The following is a 22,757-nucleotide window of genomic DNA, read 5'->3' as shown; positions in this document are numbered from 1 at the left end:
GCAAAGTAGCGTTAAGTAGATGGCAAGGACCGCCACCCCTTTATGAGCAGTAAAAAGTGAAAGATGAAACAGTTGTGTTTGTCTCAGAATTTGTACAGATTTTTCTTTTTTTAAATAACCCTTATATTGCAGGAAGCAGCTGGCCCACAGGTATCTCCACATCATTCAAAGAAGTCTGGACACCCTGTCACAGACTGTATAAAATATTGAATGTAGCCACTGTGACACACACAAGTCACCCATTGGTTTGTAGACTCCTGTATTGAAGCCTTAAGTTTAGCATTTTGGCTGTGACCATCTTGGATTGTTGGAGCCAGAAGTGACCATATTTGGACAAGAGGATGGATCTAACTCTAAAGCTACCTGCTAGCCTGGTTAGCACAATGCATTTACAACTATGGTTAACTGTGATAATGCTAATGCTAATTTTAGGTAGCGAAAAACAAGCCCAAAACCATGATTACAAAAAAACTCAACATCTGACTCCTAAGAGGGTCTTTTTGTCCAACCAATCACTGAACAAGTCCTTTTGGGTGACTTGTCAACAAACAGCAAACACCTCTTACTCAAAGAGGCCCTCCCTTAATTATGCACAACTTTAAGCCTTACTAACATCTAAAAAAAATTCACCCCCATACAATTGTCATAAATGTTGAACTTAGCGATTAGAGACTAAAACCATTTTTTGTAACAGGCCATTAAACATGTTTAATTCTGCTGTAAAGTTGAGGCATTTAAACACAGGAGTCTATGAGGACTGACTGGCTACTGGAATGAGCATCAACTGATCGTTCAAAGAACTGCAGTTTTTTGTACTTCTGCTTCAGCTTCATTTTCTAGCCCCGGTGGTTGCCGCTTGAAAGAAGATGTGGTTACAGAGACACTAAAATGAAGACACAGAGAGGTTTACTAACCTGGATTCAGCTCCTTCCAGGATGCGTTCGGCCTGGTCGCCTATGACTTCTTGGCGCAGATAATACAGCATCCTCACCCTCAGCAACACCCTACAAAACAAAGCAAACTTGGTAAAAACCATTCTTGAGGAGAGCTGTCTGGTCTGACTCTACACAGAAGATTAGCTGGGCTACAACTAACAGTTATTTTCATCACGAGTGAATTTAATTAAACAAAATATTTTTTTTTTGTAATCCTTTAAAAATGTCCCCTATAAAACGTCAGAAAAACATTGGAAGGTGCCTTTCAAAATTTCCCAGAGCCCATTGGGTTTGATTTGACTAACCAAACAGTTCAAACCCAAAGATAGTGGGACTAACAATATTTTGACTGAAGATTAATCGATTAGTTGCTGGGTCTATAAGATGTCAGAAAATGGTGATAAATGTAGAGCAGTGTTTCCCAAACGATTAGTGGTCGCAGCTCTAAAGTTCACATTGATATAAAACAGAAAAACAACACATAAGCATTTCTTTTGATAATCTAGGATGAGAGAATGTTTTGCTTGAAAATATTTATCAATTAAATATATTGTTGCAGAATTATTTTCTGTTGACTGACTAGCATATAAACTGACTAATTGCTATGGCTCTAAAGATAAAACTGCCCCAGGACAGTTCTTCTCCCGTAATTCTGACAATCTAATTCACTAATGTAATATTTTTGTAAAAACAAGAATACAGCAAAATATATTTTTCAACTTATTTGTAAAAGTCCCTCATATTGCCTCCGATATCAGATATTTCATTACCAGAGGGAGACCTAATTCTGTTGGAGGACATGCTGTTAAGAATAGAAAGGAGCAGTTTGCCGGCGCGCTGTGAACAGGATCTTGGATTTTTGATTTCAAACACTTCAGATGGAAATGTCCTGAGGTTTTCTTCTGTTGAACATACTGGTTGCACAAACAACAATTCATTACTGCATCTCTGCATTTTCTACCACTGCTGTCAAATAGATGGCCATCCTCTCTGGATACGAATTACAGATGTTCCTAGTGAGAGTCATCTCCTCCAGTAAAATGAATCACTTCAGTCGTGGCTCGAGAATGAGACTCAGATTTGATCTTCTGACATTGGAAATACTGCTATCTGGGAGATCTGTTTCACTGTAAACATTTGTCACCAGATTTGTCACCAGGATTTAATGCCAATAACGGCGTTTGGAGCAGAAGACAGAGGAGAAGAGGCGGGGGCTGGGGGGAAGGAGATGAGTGGGAGGAGCAGAGAGGAAAAGAATTGAAAGGACAGAGAGCGGTGCTGGTAGGGAGGGAACAGAAAGTTTGGAGAGGCAGTGAAGATGGGGGGAGGGTATAAAGACAGTCACTTGCAACTCATTCTGCGGTGTGTGTGTTCGTGCATCAATGGCATCACAAGTTGCAGTGTGTGTGTGTGGTTGTGTGTGTGTTTGTTGGCAGGCTGTGTGAGCTCATCCATCAATGTGCCAGGCCTGATTAGCCACACAACGCTGTGCTCCAGCCTAGCAGATGGCACCACATAATCACCCCCAAGTGTGTGTATGTGTGTGTGTACGTCTTTCACCCACTTCCAACAGGTCTGCCTGCCTAGCACCTGGCCTGGCACACAGCCAGACACACACATACACACAGACGTACACACACACAAACAAACAAACTTCCCCCTCAAGAAGAAAAAAAATCTTGGAATTGAAGCATATCTCCCTGACAACAGGAGAGAGAGCTGACCACAGAGCAAACGAGCATGTGTGTGTGTGTGTGTGTGTGTGTGTGTGTGTGTGTGTATCTGTGTGGAAGAAGACTGCGAGGCTGGTGCCTTGGTTTAAGTAGTGCTGTATGTACGGTTGTGGAGCAAGAATCAAACCATCGCACCTGCCACTTGTATCCAGGTTTTAAAGCTACAGCGCCATTAATTCACATTAGTTTGATATCAATGAACATTTTACTTTATGTGAATACTTATTTAATTAATAATCATTTTATAAACTGATAATGGCAAACTACAAATTCAATATCAATACGCTAGCTACCACGGTGTCTATTGGAGCATGTGTGTGTGTGTGTGTGTGTGTGTGTGTGTGTGTGAATGAGAGAGCCCTACTTGTTACAGTGATGTTTCAGGTGTCTCTTGTAGCTATCCTCTTGCAGTAAGTGGTCAGGATTGCAGCTGGCCAGCCAATCAGCTCGTGGAGTCTGTGGAGGCGGGGCAGGGGGCTTTCCCTTCTTCCCCTTCCTGCCCCGAGGGACTGGGGTAGAGAGACCTGGAGAGAGAGGGAGGGGGGCAGAATGAGAAGGTGCTCAGACAATGATCAGGGGCATCTGCAAATGACAACCTGTAAGATGATCAAAAATTTCCACAACATGTTCCAAAACATGGCCAACAGAATCCCTCCCAAAATAAATCCAAAACACTGCTGGGTTCAGTTATCTAACACTGTAATGTACTCAGACAACAGGATGAAGATTCTTACTGCAGCCATGTATCACAGCCATTGTTTTCTTAAAATAATCAACTCCTTATGCCTAAATATCCTGATACAGTATTTCTCTGATAACCAACAACTAACTCTATTATCTACTTTCTCACCCACCTATCAGCCTGACAAGGAGAAACTCTAATGTGCACTTTAACATTTTGGGAGAGATATTAATTTACTGGTTCACTATATGACAGATTCTCATAAATTAAGCAGTTAGCTCAGCCATTCTTAGATTTACCATGTTCTGTTATTACAGTGCCCCGTAGTTGTGCTTTGTGATTACATGTGCTAATGCAGTAGAGCGTTTTTAATTTAATCAGGTGTGTGTGTGTGTGTGTGTGTGTGTGTGTGTGTGTGTGTGTGTGTGTGTGTGTGTGTGTTACCAGAATGGTTGGTCAGTGTCTTGGTAGTCCCGTCTTCACTTGGGGTAATCAGGTCCCATATGAAGCTCTTGATGTTTTCGTCTCCACGGTAATGAAGCAGGCAGTAAGCCAGGAGCGCTCTGCAGATTGTCTCTACATCGGCCTCCTTCAGGGGGCGCTTGAAGCGACCATGAGCCAGGATGTCACTCCACCTGCCCCAACTAAAGACAGACAAAAAACAAAGGGACAACCCGGTCAGCCTGTTGATATACCCAGCCCATTAAATAAAATATTCAATAAACAACTAGCAAAGTTGAAGAGAAAAAAAAAAAAGTACCATGTTTTTAAATCAAGAGAACATAACACTAGTAGGTCACTGGTTTTGAGACTTCATGTCAGTGCTGTACCAAATTATATCAACTGTTATAAGATATTTGCAATAAGTATAACATTACATATTACACATGATATAATAAACAAATTATACTACCAACAATAATGACACCTTGTAATTAAACATATAACTTGTAATTTTCTGCCTCTAAGGGTCTCTCAATCAAAACAATCCCAGAAGGAGTAGTGACGCCATCATTGCATTGTTTCTCCAAGTAAGTATTCCTTCAGTGTTCATTGTTTAGGAGGTTTCTACCAGGAGCCAAATAATTTACGGAGATCTCTTCCTCTCCAAAACAAACAGACCAGGTGAATGAAATCAGTAAAAACAATGAATAAGGCAGTTTCACTCTAAAAATCAGTGTTTCTCTGATGCTGTTTGGCATGGCATGGGCTAGAGCCAAGTTGCCACTGACATTTCCTCAGCTTGTTTGTCTGATAACTTAAGATACGTTCAAAAATCCTTTGCCCAGTTAAAATATATAGTAAGAACAACCAAAATCTAAAGCATGTATTGTAACAATGTGGCTTAAAACTGGATAAAAAGTAAATATATGACAGCCTCTTGCAGACACCCACAACCCTGACACATGCGCAAGAGTCCTTGATTAAATGACAGGTTTTTTGGGTCAGAAACATTTGGGACAATGTAAGTACACAACTCAACATGGTATACAACACCGGCCTACTTGTCTAAAGACATTCTGATGTGGAAAAATGACATATTATATCTTTAATGCTATTACACACTGAAAATCTTAGGCTGTCATTTCTATTCTTTTTAAGCTAACAATTGTAATCAATTGGGTGAAAGCTGCTTAAATTAATAAGCATAGTCCTGAAAAGGACCCTGGTTACATCCGCTATACTTAGATAAGGATACTGTGAAGTGAATTTGAATTTTCTATACCCAAAAGTTATACATTTTACCAGTGTGTCTACTTAACCATTATGGTCAGCCTAACTAGTTCCACCCAGGCCTCCCTCTGTGTGCATTCATGGATCACAGCCCAATGCTCCACCACCGCCTCCAAAGCGTAAGCCACCCTAAAGGCTGATGCGGTGGACAGCATCCCTCACACTCTCTTGTTCTCAACTAAAAAATTTTCCAGTGCTGCTTCCAGATCTCCACTGAACCATGAGAACCAGTCTTACTCGGAATGATTTTAGACGGGGTAAAATGGTGGATGAGGGCGAGGGAGAGTGAGAGAGAGATGGATGATGGGAAAAGACAACAGAGCAGCGAGCAGAGAGGACAGGCCCAGTCAGACAGTGTGTTTTTGTGTCCTACAGCCTCGGGCCACGAGACTAGACTGTAACAATAACAACGCTGACATCTCACTAGCACCACTGTTCTTTCTTACACACACACACGCGCACACAGACAGACACACACACACACACACACACACACACACACACACACACACACAGTCACACCAAGTCAGCCATGAAAATGGACGGGCTCACCCGATAATCAGTGTCTGTGGTAAGTGTGTCAGTTAGCCTCTGTGTGTGCAGTGTAATGTTCTTGTATCTGTGACTTTAAAGGCTGTTACAATGTACTAGTGGAGGTCTATGTTAAGATGCTCTTGCACACATTCATAGACACTCAAATTAAATATTGTTCTTTACATCCTCAATTGCAATTATATGCGTCATCTACAGGCTTTTCTTAGGACTGACGGAATATATTTTAAATCAGGATTTTGGAGGAAAGGGACAAAAACAGGTGCCTGAAAAGTCAAATTTAGTGAACTCTTTAAAAATAAGTGTGTATGCAAGTGCCATGCTCTCCAAGGTCACTTTGTGTGCACTAGAACGAGCATGCTTCTTGTACACAAGTGTGTATGTGTGCATGAGTGTGTTTAAAGGCGCCTCCGATTACTTGTGTGTTGATGGCCTTGGTTGCAAGCATTTGTCTACTAAATCACTCTATGTGCAGGTCTGCATCCAATAACTTGTGTGCTCTTTTACACACACATTAGCTGAGTATGAACTCAACCCAGCAGCATGAATCCACATCCAAGACCAAACCAGGTTCTCTTCTCCTTCTCTGTTAAATTGTCTCCTTCAGTGAGGGTTTATTCCCCCTTAGTCCTTTAATGTTGTACTTTTATCATCCATACCTGCTCTCTGGGGACGTACCTATGCAAATGGTTTAAAGGTTTTGATTCCTTTTGCTTTATTTTCATCATTTTGGAAAACAGGCTTCTTATGATGACTACTGGTACCACACGTCTTTTATAACTATGACGGTACCTCCAGCAGCCTGGCTCTGTTTGAGGGTAACAATGTCCAACTACCAGCAGCTCCAAAGCTCACTAATCAGCACTTTATGTCATTTGCTTAACCTGTCTAAAACACAGTGTTTTGTCGTTATGGTGAGGCCACCAGGTAACGAGACCTGAGTGTAACACAAGTCTGATTTTTTGACCAGCACCATAACGTGCAATACTGCACCCGCCCTGACATCCACACAAATGACCAACTAATTCTACAACCCCACCCGACCTGTCAGCACAGGATCCAAACTTGGGCTGTTCAAATAATTTGGTAAGGCAAAAATTTTTAGTGATCTTTTTGGGACATACATGTGAGACCAAGATATTGTAAAACAAAGATAATATGGGGAAAAAAAAGAATTACTATTACTATGATTTATTTTAATATATTAATCATTCAACTCAAGCAATATGACCTGCATGTTCGTTGTTTCAACCAGAACTGAACCTAGAAATAAAATTAAGACACTTGCTAAGGTATGCCCTGGGTATCCAGCACGATGCAGGACTCTGGTGGAGACTCCAGGAAATCACAGCGACTAGGGCTGGGCAATATGGACAAAAGTTAATATCTCTGTTTTTTTCAGGGTGAATGGCGATACACGTTATGTATCTCGTTATCTTCTATGAAATGGGCTTCATGTTCAGTTGCAAATGTAGTGAGTGAGTAAATGAGTGAGTGGGGCGGAGCTGTGCAGAGAGTGTGAGAGAGGAAAGATGCACACTGGTGTGTGGTATGCAACGCAACTCGACCCTATATCGATATAAATTTTGTTGTCTAAATTTATATCTTGCTTGAAAACATATTGTACATAGTGGTTATATCGGCGACCAAGAAATAGTCTGGCACATAACCCCCTGTAAATAACATGTCATTTGTAGCTTTTGTACAGGTTAAACATAATAAGTATAATGAGTTAATGAGTGAGCTTTGGAGGTGCCGGTAGGTGGATTTTGTTTTATTTGTAAATGTATTACTTCTTTCAATCATATATGTATTGAAAATGAATTGCATTTCATCTCTTCACCACATCATATTGTTTGTAAAATAAAACAAAGGTCTGAATCTGAATGACGTGCTCTTCAAAAACTGATTTCATGCCTCATTTGTAGTCATTTCTGTAAATAAGCCAGTGGTTGACATTGTTCTCCGTCTGTTTTTTTGAGTATGAAACATAAACATGTGACTGACCCGTAGACCAGCAGGTTCTTCTCCACTCTGAAGCACTCAGATCGGGGGTAGCCCTGAGTTTTGTCTTGGGGCCGTCGTGGTTTGGATGAGGGTTTGCTTGGTTCGTCGTCATCACTCTCCAGCTCAGAGAACTCCAGCATCTCGTCCTCTTTGACACTGCTGAAGTGTCGAGTTTGCTTCCTCACCCTTGGTGTGTCAATCACCAATGTGTTCTGGAGACAAAGCCAATGAAAATGTTTAGTCTGTGTTTTATAGCCTAGATATTCTTGCCCTCTTTTTTTATTATTTACTAAGAACCTGGTTTCAATTACAGATGGCCTGAAATCCATCAACAACAATATGCTAAGCACCTTCTGCTTTCCTCCTGTGAAGTGGCCCATTTGCACATTTCTTGTATACTCTGACTTCTGACTGGTGTGAACCCTGTGAATACACGGCATCTTCTGTACCAAACCTGATTAATTGGATATTTGGCCCCGTGTTTCATTCCTGATGCTGAGAAAAATTTCTGCCCAGCTCAAACAAACTGGCATTAATTATGTTGTCTAATGAATTACATTTTTGTTCAATTAATTAGATTTTTTCCCTCACAATCCCATTAATATGCGCAAACAGGGCAGTAGTTAGCTCCACAATTATCACAGAGCGCTGCAGTCATTTCCATTTTAACATCACACAATAAGAAATCCCAGGGGAGCGGCCCGTATTCACGCTCGCAGAGCTGGATTAAGTGTTCCAGTGGAGGGCCCTCCACAAGAGAGGCAGTGAGGGAGTGGAGAGAAGAAGAAACCAGGAGGGACAAATACACAAATACAAAAAGTGAACAAATATAGAGAGGGAAGGAGAGCGAGAATATGAAGATGCCTGTTAGCAGAGCACTCAATGGGTGTGTAAGAATGTGAGTGAGCTTGCATTTCTGTGTGTGTGTGTGTGTGTGTGTGTGTGTGTGTGTGTGTGTGTGTGTGTGTGTGTGTGTGTGTGAGCACTAGCCTAAGTGATATCTCTGTACCCTCCAGGCATCTGCGCTCTGTTAAGTGGAGCTAAGCAGCTTACTCTCTCTCGCTCAAACACACACACGAGAGCAGGGAAACATGGGTAATTAAGGAAGAGAGGAGATTCCCAACTGTCAATATTAATCTCTCTCTTTCTCTCTGCTTCTCTCCTGATCTTACCGTCTCTCCCTCCTCCTCCTTGCTTGTGGTGATAGCACTGACTAATTATCACTGCTAGTCCCCTTTCCATAAGGGGACACCACCAAGCATGTATGTGTGCATGGGTGTGTGTGTGTGTGTGTGTTTAAGACTTTGTACACACCAAAGTATTTAGAAGAACACTCTGATCGTTCTCTCTCTCTGTGGCTATGTCATTTGTGTGTGTTCGTGGGTGGGTTTTCAATTCAAGGTACTTGTGTTTACAGTATGTATGTACAGTTTAACATGTGTGTGCTCATGTGTGTAGTACCCGTCCATTGATGGCGTCCAGGTCGAGCTCGGCCTTCTTGGCCCATTTCTGCCAGAAGTCCGGATCCTCCAGAGAAATGTCTGTTCGGTTACCTGCTGCAACAAAACTGGCCTGCAGACAGAGGAAGACATGTTGGATGATCACACTTGTTCAGAGATTATTTAGATACACATTACAAACGCTACATACAGAGTGTATGAGTAAATGAAAAGATTTTACAACAAAAAAAAAGGTTTTGCCAAGGTGTTTTAGACTGAGTTTAGTTTTTACCTTAGCAAAGGTGGAGCCCTTGCCCTCGGACTCTATAGTGATAGTGTGGGTTCGTCTCTGGAGGATTTGGTCGATGTCCTCCTCACAGAATTTTGAGCCTTCGTCTTCCTCGTCCATTAGAGCTCCGTATGCTCCCTTTCTCAGCAGGTCCTCGATCTCCTTCTTGGACAACTGCTGGACCTGGACCACAAACGAAAACATTTTATTCTATGGCAAATATTTGTGAGCAGACAAACACTTAGTCGAAATATTTTAGCTGAATTATCCAATTTGTTTATTTTGTGTCTGTAAGGTATGCTTGCTGATTTGTGGGTTTGGGTGCCCGTTGAGCACTCTCGCACATTTTCAGTTTGTGCATAAAAAAACCTGAGAGGAAACACCACATATTTGAAATATGTGTCAAGATTCTGCAAAAGTTTTACACATGGGAAAGGTGGAAAAGTCAGTGTACTAACAAAAGGTAAATGAACCAAATCCTAATATTTGCATAACAATAGTGGATGGCTGCAACAAGGAATTCAACCCAGGTCAATGAGGTAAGCTTGCTAGTATACTGTTAATGTCACCAGTTAGCTAACGTTAGACTGTTTGGTGTTGACAGTAATGTTGTGGTACCAAGTCAGCAGCTGACATTTGCATTTACATTGAGTGAGCTGTTGATAACATTACATTAACTGCCCTTGGTAACATGCTGCTCCTCTCCCCTTTTATAGCTGCATCTTGTCCAGTGGACACACCAGCTAGCATGGCCGGTTACAGCTTTTTTTAATACACATCATATGTGTTTCATACTTCATATGCATAAGAGACCAAATGCTATTTTTATAGAAAACAGTCAACAAATGTAACTTAGCTGCATTGTTAACATCTAAATTAAAACAAACTTTGTTGCAGGTCTCTTTTAAAAAGAAAGTTGGCTGCCGGCCCCATCAAAAGATCACCTGTCCAAACAACATTTCTGGGAGAAACCGTAGTTAAAATTTGCACTATATTTGGATGGAAACCCAACTATTGTGTGAGTATGTCCACTATATAAACTAGCCTTCTGACACAAAGTACACTAAGCAGATTTATTTACGGGAAAAATCAATCCAAAGTCATCAATGTAGATATTGAATGTGTGTGTGATGTGTCTCACCCCGCTGTTGGCGTTCTCTCGTCCACTCATGCTCTGGAGGACGGCCTTGTCGAGGCCCAGCTTTAGACTGGCCTTGTCGAACATCTCCCTCTCGTAGCTGTTCCTAGTGATCAGACGGTAGATCTTCACTGCCTTGGACTGGCCGATACGATGACATCTGGCCTGGGCCTGGAGGAGGACGCAGTCACAGATTCAGAAACATTGTTCTACAACGTATTTTGCTCACTCTCCTGTTCAGTCTGCAGGAGTCTATTCAGCTGGACATGTGAGGTTACAGCAGAGGACTAATGATATGGTCCAGTGAACCAGAGCTAAATGTGGCTGGCAGAGTCATTACATCCAGCCAACAGTCTCAACTCCAAACTTGCCACCCTGAAGCTGGTAGAGACTCAACAGCACTCCTGACACTTTTTAGTACAGGGGCCTCAACACGCTGTACCTAATCAAATGTCACATAAGAACTATGCTATAATCATTACACAACAAAATAACCCCAGGCAGAGCATCGTGTGGTTTGTACCTGCAGGTCATTTTGAGGGTTCCAGTCAGAGTCAAAGATGATGCAAGTGTCTGCTGCAGTCAGGTTGATGCCGAGTCCTCCAGCCCTCGTACACAGCAGGAAGACAAAACGGTCAGAGTCAGGTCTGGAGAACCGGTCGATGGCTGCCTGCCGCAGGTTGCCTCGAACTCTGCCGTCTATACGTTCATAAGGATATCTGGACACACAGTCACACAGTGGGAGAAATTATTTTCATTAACATCATGTTGTTAGTATTCTCAGAAAAGTCAACACTGTAATAGAGATGTTCCAACTGATGCATCTTCTCTTTAGCTGATCACATCACTGCAATTTGAAGAGCTGCTTTCTCCCTGTTACACTTCCATTTATATCATATAAATAATTCACAAAGATTAACTTTATAGTTTTGAACCAGGACCTCCAATATTTCAATAAGGTAGCTTGTAAAAAAATAAGTTGTGCCACATTTAGTAGCTCCAGCTGTTATTTCAATGTGTCAGATCTAAATTTAATGCACACTGCACATCTGCTACCTTGTATGTATGTATTTGTACTGCGGAGTGTCTACAGGTATCACACACTTACATTCTATGCTCTTTAAAACCTTTTAAAGGTAATTCTGACCAAATTTAAGACTTGATTTTTGGACAAATCATCCATTTCTTATTCAAGCACAGCAGGTAAGTATAAGGTTAAGTATATGTGATCCCATGCAGAGTCAGGTTTTATGTTGGGTTATGGTTTTTACAGTGGGTTAGGTTAATCTACATTTTGCAGATAGGTAAGTGTAAGCACAAAGTAAAAAGGCAGAATTAGATGTAAAGATTTGTAACATCAGAAATGAGACATTTTGACAAAAAGAAATTAAAAAAAAAGATAAATTACATAAGATCAAATGTTGGTGGCAATTAAGGCCTAAAAATTCAAATTTAAAGACATATTAGTGCCCTTAAAGGCCTAACATTTATTGAACTGAATTTAAGACATTTTAAGTCTTTTTAAGGACCAGCAAACACCTTGTACTGTGTATATGGAGCATCTTTAGCACATTTATTTTGAGATGAATTCAGTTTGATCTTATCTGGTTGTAGATTGACTGTGCACTGGGCAGCTGCGTCATTTATCTGATCGGACTCCGTATCAGCAGGTACCCGTTATTAAAGGACTGGGATCGGGGCCAAAAGAACTTGATCAGGACATCTCTACACTGTGCACATTTAAAGGAAATGTTCACTTGTTTCTATTCTTACCGTTTCTGGATGAGGTAGTCCTCCAGGATGTCCAGACAGCGGACCATCTGACTGAACACCAGGACTCTGTGCCCGCCTGCCTTCAGTTTGGGCAGCAGCTTGTCAATGAGCACCAGCTTGCCAGCAGCCTGGATCATGGCTTGGAGGGCCATGTCCGGCATGTCTGCCCTGCCACCATGGGAGTCCCTGAACTCCTCGGCGATCTTCTCTTCCGCTCCTGGACAAAGGAAACAATTTAAATTGATCAGGAAACAGAAAACGATGATTTTGGAACATTAAGTGGAGCAGGGGGGACATTTGTGAACAACTTTAACAATGTAAGTAAACTGCATCAGTTGGCCTAACGTTACTAATGATGGCTCGGCAGAGAAGCCATAATTTGTCTTCCTTTGAGAGCAATATGGCTGAATAATAGAAGATTAAAGCACGGGACAAAAGAGAATGCCTGGCAGCAACTGGCAGACAGTTCTAATGTAAAATGACAGAAATCCAGCATCATAAAACTCAATTGGGTTGAATCTTTTCCATAACTTTCTTCCAGGAACTTTCTGATTCCATCTCAAACAGAGAGCCATTTTAAAATTTAAACCACCTCAAGTGTAAGGCTGAAGTTAATACTGCATCACAGTCTAAATTGGAGTTTAAAGTTTTCCAGCAAAACATAATGGAATATAATCTAGGTTCAGAGTAGAAACTAAGCTGATGTTTAAAAAAGGTTTCAATTTAACCTTTCTTCATTTCATGTGAGTTTTAAACTTTGGTGCAAAATGATTCAAAGTTCAACTCTGATTTAATGTGTGTTAATACCATTAATGAGGTAGGGGTGGTTGCAGCATTTCCTCAGCTCCATCATGGTGTTGAGGAGGTTGGGGACGCTGGATCCTCCGCCTCCACCTCCTGCTGCACCTCCTTTGGACAGGAATGAGAAATTCTTCTCCAGAATGGCCCGATAGTATTTCTTCTGTATGTTGGTCAGCTCCACCTGACAACAACAAAGTTGATTCAATTGCATTTTTCTTTTCTGAAACATGACCATTTCCAACACACACACAACAATGTGGCCAGAATTTAAAAAAAAATTCTGACAAACACTGCAGATGTGGCTTCAGTGAGCTTTCTTCAGCTTAACTGAAAAGCAGAAGAGGTAAGTGTTTTGAGACATCTACCTCGATGATGGTCTCCTCCTTAGGGGCCAGGTTCTTCTCCACATCCTCCTTCAGTCTTCTCAACATCATGGGTTTCAGAATGCCCTGCAGTTTCTGAACCTGAGACACACAGATGCAATGTTTACACTTCATTCAGTGGGGAAACTATGAAAAGCTGTAACAGATGACAACCCACTCTCCTTTTTTTCCCGCAGCATAGATTTCAAGTTCTCTATTTACCTGTTCTTCAGTCTTTAGGTCTCCAAATTCAGTCATGAATGTCTGTTCAGACGGGAATCGCTCAGGCTCCAGGAAGTTGAGTAAGCTGAAGAGCTCCTCCACAGTGTTCTGGAGAGGAGTTCCCGTCAACAGAACTTTGTGCTCCTGGTGGAGAAGAGAGACAAGAAAAACAAATTAGACTTTCTAAAATGAAAAAGCAGGATGTCTTCAGTGCTTTAACCTCCAAAGTGAAGAAGAGAGGGACCATATTACCATGACAGAGGTACGGGGCTAATTTGTCCAACTCTAACTTCTACAAAGTGCTCTCACGTGTCTGTAAGACGTTTATTTACATCCAACTGATCACAGTATCCAAAGAACTACAAACACACACTTTAAAATGTATTACATGCTTTCTTAAGCCTTGAGCTTAAGTAGTATTAGTAAGACCATGTGATCGACCTGAAAAGCATGATATGATATACTGATAACGACCACCAGCCGCTTCCCAACTCCTGTGTTCCTCTTGCCCTGGCCACCACTCACCATGTCCATCATTTTGAGTCCTTCCAGTAGTTTGCAGTTTCGGTTTTTGAGGCGGTGGGCTTCGTCTATCACCACACAGCGCCAAGGCACGCTGCGCAGCTCCGGACAGTCAGTCAGAATCATCTCAAAGGTGGTTATCACCGCGTGGAACCGATACGCTCCCTTTATTATCTTACCCTGAGGTGGAGGAAGAAAGATAAAGAAAAAGAATGAAGGTCAATAAAAGTAATCTGAAATGTCTTTGTCAGTAACTCCTTTATTATCTCACACTGTGGCTCTAGGAGGAAAACTGTTTTCACCTTTACACCACAAGTAAAATGCACTGACCAACCTTGTGCTACAGAACACTGTCCATATATTTTGTGCCTTTTTTTGTTTATTCAAACCAGGTCCATTACACAACAAAACACCACCTCAAACTATAAGCCCTCTTAGACATGGTAGAAATGACCCATGTAGACCAGGAGTGTCCCAAGTAGCTGTTGTACGTCTCTTCTGTATGTAGTGAAGCAGGCAGTGCAGGAGAAAAGAACGCATCGTCCGTTGCGACCTTGAGGATTACCTCTGCCTGGATTAGCAAGGACACAGCTACTACAGCTTATTTTCTTTCTACCTTCTTGGCAAAGGTTGCACTGAGAGATGTTAGTAGCATTGTACGATAAGAGCTTACAGTATATATGGCTTACAGCGAGAGGACTGTAAAGAGCTTACATGGCAGAGGAGCACTGTCCATCCCCAGCTGGCTCAAGATTTCCCCTGACCGAAGAGGTGTTCAGATCTGCTGACTGTCTCACACAGCAGCATCTCATTTCTCCCATCTACTGTAGACTACAGCTATATCATCCTCATTCTAGTTATTCCTCATTCAGAGCTGGTCAAAGGATGCATCACCAGTGATCCTTCTTTAATGAGAACACTCCATGTTCTGTTTAGTTCCATAGTCTTTTTCTAAATTATACTTTGCAAGCTGCTGTTGGTACAAAGTAGAATGAGCTACCATCTAGGCGCAGCAATGATTCATCACAATGTGAGTGATGGCCAAACGGTGTCCTGAGTCTTTTGATAACAACAAATTACATTTATGTTATGTAGAGACATGTATTAAGACATCCTGGATAAGACATTTATGAGTTGGCAAATTCTTGAAACACCTTAAAGAAATTTGATAACACTGCTGTTGTTGATCAAGCTAAATCAGACCAGACAGCCTATACAGCTCTGCTCCTGTAGCACTAAGTTAATGTAATGTCTATGACTGTTCTTAGTCACCTGTTTGGCTGGACCGCAGCATGCAAGGTCAGCTCTATAAATGCTAAAGTCTGTGTGTACATGAGTGAGAGAGTGAGTTACACCATTGGTTGGAGTGGGTGATGAACGTGCTGGTGAGTGTTGGTGTTTCTTCATTAGCCGTAGCTCTCTGAAATGAACAGGCGTTGACAGAGCAGTGGACGCTGACAGTCCTGTATTACTGTTTTCCTCATTTTCTGTAGTCAGTCTGGCATGAAAGCATGCAGGGTTTAGCAAGCTGGCTAACTAAATAGCTATTTTACATGAGTAAAATTTAACAACTGAATGCTTCATCCACACACAGCGTAGAAAAGCATATGGCAATCATCAGATGAGTGACAGCAGTAAAAGCACGGTGGGGTTAGCTAACTAACTAGCTAGCCATGGCCCAAATGGCAGGTTTGGACAGAGGAAAAACTCATCCTTTTGTTTGAGCAACAGCTGTGTCTGTATGACACAAGCCTTAAATTCATGAGTAATGTTATTGAACATTATGTATTACAATGTCGGAGCAGTGGAAATAGAACGCTGGAACGGGTGCTACCACCTTAGTAACAACCCTAACTAGAGATCGACTAATCAGTTGGGCCCATTAGACGTTTTACAAACTATCGTTATAGGCAGAACTGCTGTGCAGCCTCAACCAGTCACACTGAGACCTACATCACCAAGCAGAGCTGAAAAGAGGAGGGTTGTGTTAAAGTCCCCTCTGCTGTGTGACTGTGTCTAAGTGTACAGTTCCTCATTTTAAGATGTGTTTACATAAAGTTAAACAGCGAGGCAAAATCTGTGACTGGGTGAATGTTGCCATGTCTCGTTTCAAAATAAAAGCCCTGAATGTTACATACACGGTCTAGCCATATACTAGGTTATAGTCTTGTATTAATACCTCTGGCTATAAAACTGTTTGTCATTTGAAAATAAACATTTTATGATTAATGAGGTTACAGACCAAACAATCTAACTACTCTTGTCAATCATTTTTACAGCACAGACTGCATAGTGGTAGAAATTAATGACAGTGAAATGTTTAATAAATTTTCCAACTTCTAATCTCGTGTCATTTGTTACATGCATCTTGTCACATATGTGCCAAAAAATGTGTATTTCTAAGTCCCCTCTCTCTCTTTGTTTTACCTGTGTGTCTCTGTAGTACATTTCGTACGCCTGGATGGTCTTGCGGCTGGCCTGGCTGCCGTGATAGACCACCACGTTGAGCTCGGTCCAGGTCCTGAACTCTCTCTCCCAGTTGGGAATGGTAGAGAGTGGGGCGATGACCAGGAATGGCCCCTCAATGCCCTTCATGTACATCTCATAGAGGAATGTAATGGACTGAATGGTCTTTCCGAGACCCATCTCATCAGCCAAGATACAGTTACGTCTGTAGAGGACAAATGATGTGGACAGAGTGAACAGGGGGCTAAAAACAGCTGGAATACATGTAAGAATCTGTATTCTATTTTTCTTCTTCAGAGGCATTCAACTAGCAAAGATCTCAAAGCCTGCATGGCAGATACCACAGACTCCTCCTGTGGCCCTGATTTGAAATTCCATGACTTTAACATGACTAAGCAATGTGCTTCCATGACCTAAACCATCTTTCCCTTTGGTTTATTAATGCTGCTTTTCCAAAGGGGTGAGGCAGTCTGCTTTCCACTCCAGTGATCTAATGCAAAAAACATGTGTAAGACAAACTGGAAAATTATCTGCCATACTTAAAGACTTGATGGAATTCCTTCAGTTTTTTTCCAGGTCTTAAATACACCTCTGACGCTTCCATGATATTTCAAGAAATCCATGACTAGTATTCCCCCTCAGACAGTAAGATTTGGGGCACATGAAAACACAACAGAAAAATTCACTCAGAATTGAGTTAAACTATAATCTTCTATCTGTGCTGCTGAATGAGGATGTTTGTCTGCAGACTCTTGTGGTTCTATCAGAGCGCACATTTCATGCATGGATGGCACCAGTGGGAAAACATAAACCACACTATGCTAGGAGGGCAACTTAATGTCCACTTAAGGCTATTAAATGAGGTGCTATCACATGCGCAGGCTTGCAGTAGCAGTTAGGGACTAATTCTAATAAAATAAAGTTAATGGTGACTTACGAGTTGTACCAGTTGAAGGTTAGCCAGTTGAGGCCTTCTAGCTGGTATTCCCTGAGTGCGTTGCCGTTCCTGTATTCCCTGGAGCCCTCCAGCTTTTTCCAGTCGGCTGCAGGAGGCCGATCCTGGACGCAAATTAGATCATTTGGGGTTATAAACAACACTTATAAAACAGATCAATGGTGTAAGTATGTGGATTGTTGAAAGACTGTATATGGGTTTAAAGGGACAGTTCACCCAAAAATCAAAAACACATATTTTCCCACTTACCCGTCGTGCTATTTATCAGTCTAGATTGTTTTGGTGTGAGTGTTGGAGATATTGGCCGTAGAGATGTCTGCCTTCTCTCCTATATAATGGAACTAGATGGGACTCAGCTTATGGAGCTCAAAGCGTCAAGAAAATACATTTTAAAAACTCAACAGCAATGTCTTTTTCCTCAAGCAGTTTCATGTAGGAATTATTTTCTTTCTACCAAACTACATCCACTAACTGTATCACTGCACACCACGTGATGTAAACATTAGTGCCGTCCTCCTGGGCTGAGCTGTAACATTAGCTACTTCAGTGGTGCAAGGTGAGCTAGCAGTAGATGCACGCTTCCTTCTACGTGGTGATACCGTGAACGGGACTGGATTGGTAGAAAAAAAATAGTTCCTACATGAAACTGCTCACAACAAGGTCTGTGGATTATCTTGAGGAACTGAGTCATAATTCCTGGAAAGAGACATTGCTGCTGATTTTTTTAAAATGTATTTTTTGGCAGTTTGAGCACCACAAGCTGAGTATCATCTAGTTCCATTACACTGAGGAGAAGGCATAGCACTACAAGTAAGAGGGAAAAAAAGGTGGATTTGATTTTGAGGTGAACTGTCCCTTTAAACTGTGTTTCACTGCTCTTTAAAGAGTTGAAAGAGTTGAGTAATTGATAGGTTGATTGACAGAAAATTATTCAGCAACTAATTTGATAATCCATTGATTGTTTTTGCTAAAAGGACTGATGCATGGGTCAGTTTTCAATTACAGGACACTGTTTACTGCAATTCAAGGTAAACAAGGTCCTTTGAGGGGAAGAAGGGCTCAGAAGAGAGAGCCAAAAGCTACATGTTGTTCCACATACCATATGGATAAACATGGGACTGTGGTTTAGTTTTCAAGGGATCTCGTCATGCATTTAACTGTTGACAAGCTCAAGTATTGACCGACAAAGTTATACAGATTCATCCCTCTCCTAATTGAGATGTTTCTCTGTTAGTCCAACTGAGAATCCCTCCAGCTACACTGCTGGCATGGCTAAAACTATAAATACAAAAAAAATCTAAATGCTGCCTCTGTAGAGCATTTCTAACATGGCCCTTAAGGAGAAACAGTAAGCAGTAGTTAAATAGATGGACACAGGGAGAGAAAGGAGTGATGAGGGAGAGACCACAGCCAGTCAGCTGCTTCTGTTCAGCATTAAACACACTGTTAGTGGTTTGGCCTGGCCACAAGAGCAGGGCGTGTGTGCATGTGTGTGAGTGTGTGAGTGTGTAAGACCACAAGAACGTGGCCCTGTGGAGAGCAGTTAGGGGAGCTGTAAATCTGGAGGAGGAAGGAGCAGGCAGCAGGCCAACACACACAAACACACATACGCCTACTGGGAGGAGGCTAGGAGACGTATGGCACCCAACAAGCTCTCACAGACACGCGCACAAACACACACACGTACACGTGCGCGCACACACACACACACACACACACACACACACACACACACACACACAGCTACTTACCACTCTCTTAGTGTTGGGTGTGCGTGCTGCGATGCGTTCATATTCCTCTATCTTGGACTGGTCAATGTCGGCCTTCAGCTCCCAGGTGGAGTCTTCGTAAGGCAGACTGCACCATTTCACCAAATATAAGGTCACCGTCTGCACAGAAACACACATACACACACACAAACAGGAGGGAGGTTTGGTGAGTGTGTGTGTGGGGAGGGAGAGGCTCAAACCCATGAAAGATGACAGGAAGAGATCAAAGCACCTCTCCGTTTTCATCTGTGCTCTCTGAAACGTCCAGGACACGGTCCACCTCCACGTAGTCTGGGTTAAAAGGCTCGTCATCCATCTGGAGAGAAAGCAAGTAGAGTTTTACTGTTAGAGGCAGTTTTAAAATAGGTTGGCTTACATTGTGTGTTAGGGTGAGACCAGATGATTTCATGTTCACAATGTATGACTGAGGTGGAATGCTGATGCCTTTTGAGTATTTCCCATGTGGTTTTTAATTTGTGTCCTTTTTCTTTTCCCAGTAAGACAAACGGCACCAGAAACAAATGAAAGAATAAAATCTGATTCTGGCACCTGAAAATTCTCAGTCAGGAGGGTTTTTTTTAACCCTGAACCACCACTATAACTCAACTGGTTTAAGCCTTACATGTGGTGACATGTAGAGCATGTAGAGCTACTGTTTATTCTGGCATCATGCTGGCTAGGACTTTGGTGATATCCTTATGTAAACAAATATGCATGGAAGCACAACGAGCAATCTTGAGGTCAGCAAAATTATCAAGGTCATGTCCAAATATCGTACAATAAGGCGACAAGGTAATTATGGTGACAGGCCTCGGTCTTACCTCTGTTATGAAGTTGTTGAGTTGTTGCTTGGCCCTAAACCTCTTGACCTTCTGGTGTATTCTCTTGTCCTTCTCCAGCTCCTCCAGGTCTGCCCAGCGACAGTGGAGGTACGAACTGAGACACAGGAGACACAAAGCGATTCATATCACTCCTACTGAAGCCAGGCAGTAACAAGAGTGCATGTTGCAAATATAACACTCAACACTGGTGATCACTCTTTACTGGTTGCACACCTATTTGCAAGTTGTGTGGTCAAATGTGTGCATGCAGCTTAAATCTCATTTGCATTTTCTTTTGCTGTCCAAACTGCAATCTGAATGGAGTCTGGAGAGATACATGAACGGTGTGCCAGCTGAATAAATGACTGCTTTGACATAAGCTGCATAAAAAAATACCAAAATGTTTTAAGCAATATGATCGAATGTGACTGTACTACTACTACTTTTATGTTATTGATGCAAGAGTGGATCTGAAGAAGAAATGGCTGAGTCACCGCACCATAAAAGACAGTGAATAAGGCTTTCAGGTAGAATATACTGAGCTTTTCACACCTATAGATGCCATGGACACCCTGGTGTGTATGTGTGTTGAAAATATGTCTGAAAAAGAGCAATCCCTGCTGTAAAAGACAAAAGAGGTAGACGTGGAAAAAATGGCTTGTTACTCACAAGCCCTTGAACTTGACATAGAATTCCTCCACCTCCACTTCCTCCCCCGACTCCAGCTGAACAGAAAAAAAGGGTAATAATAAGCAAATATAGCAACTGCATGGTGAAAGAGCAGAAGTGGCTCGTCATTGTTATACAACATGTGGTTAAGTGGCACAGAAGGAGCCTGCATAACACACCATCACACTGATGTCAGTCAACACTGAATCTCACTCTGCTTGACATCATCACACTGGGGGAAAGTATTGTTTCATTCATATCTTGTCAGTCTCTCAGACATTCACTGTTTTGGATAAAACAAAGGCCAAATGTGAATGAAGCTTAAAGAGAAGTAGAATTTTGGGAAGGAAATGTGAACAATTTCAACATCAAATCTAGACACAGATTAATAGCCAAAGGAAATGATTTCTCAGAATATGTGGCAAACAACAAACACAAACATCTAACACTGAATGATGAAGCAGCTCTTTGTTTTTTTCTGTTTATACAGGATGGGTGTGAAAGGGAAATACCAAAACAGTGGTTCTTTCAAGCGCGGTGTCCACTTCCATTCACCATTACTACTGTAACACACACACACACACACACACACCCCCTCCACCATGCTACTACTACTGTAATGCCATGAATCATCAATCACACACACACCCTGCCTGAGGAAACGCTAGCTTGGCGTCTGGCGTAGCTAGCATTGTGGTTTTGGCTGTGTGCCAAGCCCGAGGTCAACTCTGAATGGAGCTGTGAGTGTGTGTGCGTGTAGGTGGGGGGTAACCCGTTGGCAGCTGGCTAGCAAAGGAAAGTTGGCTGGTGACTATATGTGCGTGTATTGGCTCAGGGATGAGCTTTCTTTAGACGAGCCGTCTAAAACAAAGCCGGGTAGATGCACACACACACAAATACACACGCAATCAGATACACACAGAGCTCCAAGCGCACACACACGCTGAAATACAAGAACTCTTGTCTCTGCTTACCAAATGAATACACGCTGTCTGAGCTGTGTGTGTGTGTGTGTGTGTGTGTGTGTGTGTGTAATCTGCTTAGGCCAGCTGTGAAGCGGCTAATCAGATGACGTAAACTATGACTTGGGCCAGTGTGTCCATGTGTGCATGTCTCTGTGTATTGTGTCAGTGTGTGTGTGTCACTGTGCAGCTCACCTGTTTCTTGGTGATGCGTTTGCCCATGATCTTCTCCACAACTGGCCCCTCGGCCTCGGCCACATCCTGGAAACACACAGAGGATCTGAAGTGTTGGAGCTGTCGTGCATGTTTTAATACAGCTGTTGATACAGAATCCCTCTGACAAGTCTGAAACACGCTGCTTTTATAACAGCTAAGGCTCAGTAACAACTGACACACACCGTTTCTTCGGGTGACAATGCAGATGTAAAGGGCCATCCTTCATTATCTACCATTTTTGTACATGCAGCTATGTTTCTTGATTACAAAGAAAGAAGTTTTTACACAGTTTTACAGTTCTACCATTATTGGGTGGCGCTTAACAAAGCAACATGCTGGTATTTATGGCTAGTATCAGTTAAACTTTTTTTTTTTTTTACTCGTACTGCTGCATTACCTGAGTTAGAGTTACTGATACTGATTTGTTTAGCGAGATAAGGGTAGATAATGACTTTGAAAACAGGGAAGATGTGCAGAGACTGAGATGGCTGTTCACGTTTTAGACGTATAGACTGGCATGTTACCTGGGGAAAGCCTCGGAGAGGAGAAAAGGAGCTCTTAATCAAGATGTTCTACTAAGAACATTTAAAAGTTATATTCAACACATTAAAATTTAAATGAGCTACTATATAAATTTAATAGGGATGCACCGAAATGAAAATTTGTGGCCGAAGCCGAAGCCGAATAATATTAAGCGCTTGGACGAATAC

General features: G+C 42.0%; 1 protein-coding gene across 2 annotated transcripts in view; it reads right to left on the bottom strand.

Moving 5' to 3' along the window:
- Window positions 1–22,757, bottom strand: part of chd7 (chromodomain helicase DNA binding protein 7) — a 93,328-nt gene that overhangs the window by 17,871 nt on the left and 52,700 nt on the right. For both annotated transcript variants that reach the window (XM_050033645.1, XM_050033646.1), the window contains exons 7-26: window positions 22,027–22,092; window positions 20,870–20,925; window positions 20,201–20,315; window positions 19,612–19,695; window positions 19,362–19,499; window positions 17,593–17,714; window positions 16,617–16,860; window positions 14,193–14,369; window positions 13,668–13,811; window positions 13,449–13,547; window positions 13,090–13,264; window positions 12,283–12,499; window positions 11,033–11,228; window positions 10,513–10,680; window positions 9,375–9,554; window positions 9,105–9,215; window positions 7,644–7,855; window positions 3,795–3,994; window positions 3,033–3,192; window positions 915–1,004 (exon numbers count right to left, since the gene is read on the bottom strand). In XM_050033645.1, coding sequence (XP_049889602.1) covers window positions 915–1,004; window positions 3,033–3,192; window positions 3,795–3,994; window positions 7,644–7,855; window positions 9,105–9,215; window positions 9,375–9,554; window positions 10,513–10,680; window positions 11,033–11,228; window positions 12,283–12,499; window positions 13,090–13,264; window positions 13,449–13,547; window positions 13,668–13,811; window positions 14,193–14,369; window positions 16,617–16,860; window positions 17,593–17,714; window positions 19,362–19,499; window positions 19,612–19,695; window positions 20,201–20,315; window positions 20,870–20,925; window positions 22,027–22,092 — 2,954 coding nt within the window. The remainder of the gene's footprint in view (window positions 1–914; window positions 1,005–3,032; window positions 3,193–3,794; window positions 3,995–7,643; window positions 7,856–9,104; window positions 9,216–9,374; window positions 9,555–10,512; window positions 10,681–11,032; window positions 11,229–12,282; window positions 12,500–13,089; window positions 13,265–13,448; window positions 13,548–13,667; window positions 13,812–14,192; window positions 14,370–16,616; window positions 16,861–17,592; window positions 17,715–19,361; window positions 19,500–19,611; window positions 19,696–20,200; window positions 20,316–20,869; window positions 20,926–22,026; window positions 22,093–22,757) is intronic.

The sequence above is a fragment of the Epinephelus moara genome, chromosome 21 (genome assembly GCF_006386435.1).
Source record: "Epinephelus moara isolate mb chromosome 21, YSFRI_EMoa_1.0, whole genome shotgun sequence".
NCBI classification, from domain to species: Eukaryota; Metazoa; Chordata; class Actinopteri; order Perciformes; family Serranidae; genus Epinephelus; species Epinephelus moara.
Note: the sequence above shows the minus strand (reverse complement) of the source record. Positions and strands in the feature narration are given on the sequence as shown.